This window comes from Scyliorhinus torazame, chromosome 24 (assembly GCF_047496885.1).
Source record: "Scyliorhinus torazame isolate Kashiwa2021f chromosome 24, sScyTor2.1, whole genome shotgun sequence".
In the NCBI taxonomy this organism is placed as follows: domain Eukaryota; kingdom Metazoa; phylum Chordata; class Chondrichthyes; order Carcharhiniformes; family Scyliorhinidae; genus Scyliorhinus; species Scyliorhinus torazame.
This window is the reverse complement of record NC_092730.1, coordinates 14,543,200-14,551,009: the sequence shown is the minus strand read 5'-3', so window position 1 is coordinate 14,551,009 and position 7,810 is coordinate 14,543,200. Positions and strand designations below refer to the sequence as shown.

At 50.2% G+C, this 7,810-nt stretch overlaps 1 protein-coding gene across 1 annotated transcript in view; it reads left to right on the top strand.

Moving 5' to 3' along the window:
* LOC140400199 (pecanex-like protein 3) overlaps nt 1-1,293 on the top strand; it is an 88,607-nt gene extending 87,314 nt beyond the window's left edge. Inside the window, exon 13 of the mRNA XM_072489666.1 lies at nt 1,255-1,293. Coding sequence (XP_072345767.1) covers nt 1,255-1,293 — 39 coding nt within the window. The remainder of the gene's footprint in view (nt 1-1,254) is intronic.
* The last annotated feature ends 6,517 nt before the right edge of the window (nt 1,294-7,810 follow it).

Genomic DNA, 7,810 nt, shown 5'->3' with positions numbered 1-7,810 from the left:
GGAGAATGTGGAACTCGCTCCTCAGGGGAGTGGGAGAGAATGTGGGACTCGCTCCCACAGGGAGTGGGGGAGAATGTGGAACTCGCTCCTCAGGGGAGTGGGGGAGAATGTGGGACTCGCTCCCACAGGGAGTGGGGTAGAATGTGGGACTCGCCCCCACAGGGAGTGGGGAGAATGTGGGACTCGCTCCCACAGGGAGTGGGGAGAATGTGGGACTCGCTCCCACAGGGAGTGGGGAGAATGTGGGACTCGCTCCCACAGGGAGTGGGGGAGAATGTGGGACTCACCCCCACAGGGAGTGGGGAGAATGTGAATTCAGTGGAACCAAATGAGCTTCTAAATCGTAATTATAACATGCTTAGTACTGCCGTGTATTCTGGGGCAAGATTGCCTCCATCCTAAACTCTCATTTTCTCCTGCTAACTATCTCGATAACACTGGAGTAGAGACGGAAATTTAAAAAATAATAATTGATGAAACCTGGTTGAGCTTAGCATTTATCACCCATCCCTAACTGCCCCTCGAGAAGGTGGTGGGTGAGCCGCCATCTTGAACCCGCCGCAGTCCCCGTGTGGTGTAGGTACACCCGCTGCGCTGTTAGGGAGGGAGTTCCCAGGATTTTGACCCCAGCCACAGCGAAGGAACGGCCGATATATTTCCGAGTCGGGATGGCGAGCGGCTCGGAGGGGGGGAGCTTGCAGGCGGTGGCGTTCCCCGTGCGTCTGCTGCTGCCCTCGTCCTTCTCGACGGCAGAGGGGGCGGGTTTGGAAGGTGCTGTCGAAGGAGCGAGTGGCCGCTGTGCGTCGGGGGGGCGGAGGGGGCGAATGTTGGTGGATGGGGCGGGGGGGTTCGATCCTGACGGGAGACTTGCCCGCGCTGCTGCCGCGGGTCCTCAGCGCTCTTCGACTTTCGCAGATCCTTACCGCTCCCTCTTCAGATGGCACAGGAAACCGGCGGGGGGGGGGGCTACTGAAAGATGACGTGTAAAAATGTCATGAACCATGGACCCGCGACTGTTTCTAACCTGCTATTAAAATTCTGGTGAAGCTTGACACTCCCTGGACACCGCCCCCTGCTGATGCCATCTGGCCACACTTCGATATCAAGATCTCAAGTCAGGAGTGAACCTGTACCAGCCATCCCACGAGGCTATGACCTGTACCCATAGCTGACAAACGTCCGCTAACTCCGATTTAAAATAAACCGAGCTGACACCTACTTTGCTATGGACATGATATTCCCAAACTTTTGTAGGTATCGTTCCCCAACTTTGCTCCTGATTATCCCTGCTAGTTTTAAGGGGCCAAGTCCGCCCCCCCCCCCCCCCCCCCACCCCCCCACCTCTTTATCCCAGCTTCCCCCAGCACAGGGAAAAAGTTAAGCTTGGCCCACACCAAGGAAATAACGTCCCTTTTTAAGCGGGTTAGCGATCGCGTTCGAAAGCCTGAAATCGGAGCCAGGCCATTCGGCCCCTCGAGCTGGCCTAATTGTATTGGCGGTCCCACATTCCCCGCCCCACCCCCGCCCCGCCCCCGATGACCTCGCTCAGCAATCATTCATTTCCGATTCTTGGGGGGGGGGTGAGGGGGAAAGTTTAGAGGGGATGTGCGAGGGACGTTTCGGGTTTTTTTTTTTTTTACGCAGGGGGTGGCGAATGCCTGGGAACTCGCTGCCGGAGGAGGTGGTGGAAGCAGGGACGATGGCGACGTTTAAGGGGCGTCCTGACAAATACATGAATAGGATGGGAAACGAGAGATACGGACCCCAGAAGGTTTTAGGTTAGACGGGCAGCATGGTCGGCATGGGCTTGGAGGGCCGAAGGGCCTGTTCCTCTGCTGTACTTTTCTTTTGACTTTATCCAGCTTTCCCTCAATAATAAGCAGTCACAGGTGGTTCCGTATATCCCCGCACGCTATGCGATTATGCAGTGCGATTTAATAATAATCTTTATTGTCACGTGCAGGCTTACATTAACGCTGCAATGAAGTTACTGTGAAAATCCCCTCGTCGCCACATTCCGGCGCCTGTTCGGGGACACGGAGGGAGAATTCAGAATGTCCGATTCGCCCGACGAGCACGTCTTTCGGGACTTGTGGGAGGAAACCGGAGCGTCCGGAGGAACCCCACGCAGACACGGGGGAGAACGTGCATACTCCGCGCAGACAGTGACCCAAGCCGGGAATCGAACCCGGGGCCCTGGAACGGTGAAGCCACCGTGCTAACCACTGCGCGGCTGGGCAGCCCCAGGACCGTATCGCAGAATTGTTACGGGCCATCGTGTCTGCGGCAGCTCTCCAAACGAGCATTGTGACTTAGTGCCGTTCCCCTGCCTTTTCCCCCCGGACCCCTGCCCATTGCCTCTATTCAAATAGCCATCTGATGCCCCCTTGAACGCCTCGATTGGACAACCCTCCATCTCACCTCCGGACGGCGCCTTTCCAGGCCCCAACCGCTCGCTACGTGGAAAAGTAACTTTCTCCCATTGCATTTGCCTCTTTTACACATCACCTGAATTCTTCGTCCTCCTTGTTCGTGATCCTTTAGCAACAGTTTCTCCCTATCGTCTCTGTCCAGCCGGCCAATCCACCCAACCTGCACATCTTTGGACACTAAGGGACAATTTAGCACGGCCAATCCACCTAACCTGCACATCTTTGGACACTAAGGGGCAATTTAGCACAGCCAATCCACCCAACCTGCACATCTTTGGACACTAAGGGGCAATTTAGCACGGCCAATCCACCTAACCTGCACATCTTTGGACACTAAGGGACAATTTAGCACAGCCAATCCACCTAACCTGCACATCTTTGGACACTAAGGGACAATTTAACACGGCCAATCCACCTAACCTGCACATCTTTGGACACTAAGGGACAATTTAACACGGCCAATCCACCTAACCTGCACATCTTTGGACACTAAGGGACAATTTAACACGGCCAATCCACCTAACCTGCACATCTTTGGACACTAAGGGGCAATTTAGCACAGCCAATCCACCCAACCTGCACATCTTTGGACACTAAGGGGCAATTTAGCACGGCCAATCCACCTAACCTGCACATCTTTGGACACTAACGGACAATTTAGCACGGCCAATCCACCTAACCTGCACATCTTTGGACACTAAGGGACAATTTAGCATGGCCAATCCACACAACCTGAACATCTTTGGACACTAAGGGGCAATTTAACACGGCCAATCCACCCAACCTGCACATCTTTGGACACTAAGGGACAATTTAGCACGGCCAATCCACCTAACCTGCACATCTTTGGACACTAAGGGACAATTTAGCACGGCCAATCCACCTAACCTGCACATCTTTGGACACTAAGGGACAATTTAGCACGGCCAATCCACCTAACCTGCACATCTTTGGACACTAAGGGACAATTTAGCACGGCCAATCCACCTAACCTGCACTTCTTTGGACACTAAGGGACAATTTAGCACGGCCAATCCACCCAACCTGCACATCTTTGGACACTAAGGGACAATTTAGCACGGCCAATCCACCTAACCTGCACATCTTTGGACACTAAGGGACAATTTAGCACGGCCAATCCACCTAACCTGAACATCTTTGGACACTAAGGGACATTTTATCAAGGCCAATCCACCTAACCTGTACAACTTTGGACACTAAGGGACAATTTAGCATGACCAATCCACCTAACCTGTACAACTTTGGACACTAAGGGACAATTTAGCACGACCAATCCACCTAACCTGCACATCTTTAGACACTAAGGGACGATTTAGCATGGCCAATCCACCTATCCTGCACATCTTTGGACACTAAGGGGCAATTTAGCACGGCCAATCCACCTATCCTGCACATCTTTGGACACTAAGGGACAATTTAGCACGGCCAATCCACCTAACCTGCACATCTTTGGACACTAAGGGACAATTTAGCACGGCCAATCCACCTAACCTGCACATCTTTGGACACTAAGGGACAATTTAGCACGGCCAATCCACCTAACCTGCACATCTTTGGACACTAAGGGACAATTTAGCACGGCCAATCCACCTAACCTGCACTTCTTTGGACACTAAGGGACAATTTAGCACGGCCAATCCACCCAACCTGCACATCTTTGGACACTAAGGGACAATTTAGCACGGCCAATCCACCTAACCTGCACATCTTTGGACACTAAGGGACAATTTAGCACGGCCAATCCACCTAACCTGAACATCTTTGGACACTAAGGGACATTTTATCAAGGCCAATCCACCTAACCTGTACAACTTTGGACACTAAGGGACAATTTAGCATGACCAATCCACCTAACCTGTACAACTTTGGACACTAAGGGACAATTTAGCACGACCAATCCACCTAACCTGCACATCTTTAGACACTAAGGGACGATTTAGCATGGCCAATCCACCTATCCTGCACATCTTTGGACACTAAGGGGCAATTTAGCACGGCCAATCCACCTATCCTGCACATCTTTGGACACTAAGGGACAATTTAGCACGGCCAATCCACCTAACCTGCACATCCTTCAAGCATCTGGAGAGGACAGTGTGAAACAGATTGGTAAGCTCGAGGAAATACTTGTTAGGAAGGAAGATGTGTTGGGCATTTTGAAAAACTTGAGGATAGACAAGTCCCCCGGGCCTGACGGGATATATCCAAGGATTCTATGGGAAGCAAGAGATGAAATTGCAGAGCCGTTGGCAATTATCTTTTCGTCCTCACTGTCAACAGGGGTGGTACCAGGGGATTGGAGAGTGGCGAATGTCGTGCCCCTGTTCAAAAAAGGAACTAGGGATAACCCTGGGAATTACAGGCCAGTTAGTCTTACTTCGGTGGTAGGCAAAGTAATGGAAAGGGTACTGAAGGATAGGATTTCTGAGCATCTGGAAAGACACTGCTTGATTAGGGATAGTCAGCACGGATTTGTGAGGGGTAGGTCTTGCCTTACAAATCTTATTGAATTCTTTGAGGAGGTGACCAAGCATGTGGATGAAGGTAAAGCAGTGGATGTAGTGTACATGGATTTTAGTAAGGCATTTGATAAAGTTCCCCATGGTAGGCTTCTGCACAAAGTAAGGAGGCATGGGATAGTGGGAAATTTGGCCAGTTGGATAACGAACTGGCTAACCGATAGAAGTCAGAGAGTGGTGGTGGATGGCAAATATTCAGCCTGGATCCCAGTTACCAGTGGTGTACCGCAGGGATCAGTTCTGGGTCCTCTGCTGTTTGTGATTTTCATTAATGACTTGGATGAGGGAGTTGAAGGGTGGGTCAGTAAATTTGCAGACGATACGAAGATTGGTGGAGTTGTGGATAGTAAGGAGGGCTGTTGTCGGCTGCAAAGAGACATAGATAGGATGCAGAGCTGGGCTGAGAAGTGGCAGATGGAGTTTAACCCTGAAAAGTGTGAGGTTGTCCATTTTGGAAGGACAAATATGAATGCGGAATACAGGGTTAACGGTAGAGTTCTTGGCAATGTGGAGGAGCAGAGAGACCTTGGGGTCTATGTTCATACATCTTTGAAAGTTGCCACTCAAGTGGATAGAGCTGTGAAGAAGGCCTATGGTGTGCTCGCGTTCATTAACAGAGGGATTGAATTTAAGAGCCGTGAGGTGATGATGCAGCTGTACAAAACTTTGGTAAGGCCACATTTGGAGTACTGTGTACAGTTCTGGTCGCCTCATTTTAGGAAGGATGTGGAAGCTCTGGAAAAGGTGCAAAGAAGATTTACCAGGATGTTGCCTGGAATGGAGAGTAGGTCTTACGAGGAAAGGTTGAGGGTGCTAGGCCTTTTCTCATTAGAGCGGAGAAGGATGAGGGGCGACTTGATAGAGGTTTATAAGATGATCAGGGGAATAGATAGAGTAGACAGTCAGAGACTTTTTCCCCAGGTGGAACACACCATTACAAGGGGACATAAATTTAAGGTGAAAGGTGGAAGATATAGGAGGGATATCAGAGGTAGGTTCTTTACCCAGAGAGTAGTGGGGGCATGGAATGCACTGCCTGTGGAAGTAGTTGAGTCGGAAACATTAGTGACCTTCAAGCAGCTGTTGGATAGGTACATGGATTACGGGAAAATGATATAGTGTCGATTTATTTGTTCTTAAGGGCAGCACGGTAGCATTGTGGATAGCACAATTGCTTCACAGATCCATGGTCCCAGGTTCGATTTCGGCTTGGGTCATTGTCTGTGCGGAGTCTGCACGTCCTCCCCGTGTCTGCGTGGGTTTCCTCCGGGTGCTCCGGTTTCCTCCCACAGTCCAAAGATGTGCGGGTTAGGTGAATTGGCCAATGATAAATTGCCCTTAATGTCCAAATTGCCCTTGGTGTTGGGTGGAGGTGTTGAGTTTGGGTAGGGTGCTCTTTCCAAGAGCTGGTGCAGACTCAGGGGGCCGAATGGCCTCCTTCTGCACTGTAGATTCAATGATAATCTATGATTAATCTCGGACAAAGGTTCGGCACAACATCGTGGGCCGAAGGGCCTGTTCTGTGCTGTATTTTCTATGTTCTATGTTCTATCTTTGGACACTAAGGGACAATTTATCACGGCCAATCTACCTAACCTGCACATCTTTGGACAATTTAGCATGGCCAATCCACCTAACCTGCACATCTTTGGACACTAAGGGGCAATTTAGCACGGCCAATCCACCCAACCTGCACATCTTTGGACACTAAGGGGCAATTTAGCAAGGCCAATCCACCTAACCTGCACATCTTCGGACACTAAGGGACAAGTTATCACGGCCAATCTACCTAACCTGCACATCTTTGGACACTAAGGAACAATTTAGCACGGCCAATCCACCTAACCTGCACATCTTTGGACACTAAGGGACATTTTATCACGGCCAATCCACCTAACCTGTACAACTTTGGACACTAAGGGACAATTTAGCACGGCCAATCCACCTAACCTATACATCTTTGGACACTAAGGGACAATTTAACATGGCCAATCCACTCAAACTGAACATCTTTGGACACTAAGGGACATTTTATCACGGCCAATCCACCTAACCTGTACAACTTTGGACACTAAGGGACAATTTAGCACGGCCAATCCACCTATCCTGCACATCTTTGGACACTAAGGGGCAATTTAGCACGGCCACTCCACCTAACCTGCACATCTTTGGACACTAAGGGACGATTTAGCATGGCCAATCCACCTATCCTGCACATCTTTGGACACTAAGGGGCAATTTAGCACGGCCAATCCACCTATCCTGCACATCTTTGGACACTAATGGACAATTTAGCACGGCCAATCCACCTAACCTGCACATCTTTGGACACTAAGGGACAATTTATCACGGCCAATCTACCTAACCTGCACATCTTTGGACAATTTAGCATGGCCAATCCACCTAACCTGCACATCTTTGGACACTAAGGGGCAATTTAGCACGGCCAATCCACCCAACCTGCACATCTTTGGACACTAAGGGGCAATTTAGCAAGGCCAATCCACCTAACCTGCACATCTTCGGACACTAAGGGACAAGTTATCACGGCCAATCTACCTAACCTGCACATCTTTGGACACTAAGGAACAATTTAGCACGGCCAATCCACCTAACCTGCACATCTTTGGACACTAAGGGACATTTTATCACGGCCAATCCACCTAACCTGTACAACTTTGGACACTAAGGGACAATTTAGCACGGCCAATCCACCTAACCTGTACAACTTTGGACACTAAGGGACAATTTAGCACAGCCAATCCACCCAACCTGCACATCTTTGGACACTGAGGGACAATTTAGCACGGCCAATCCACCTAACCTGAACATCTTTGG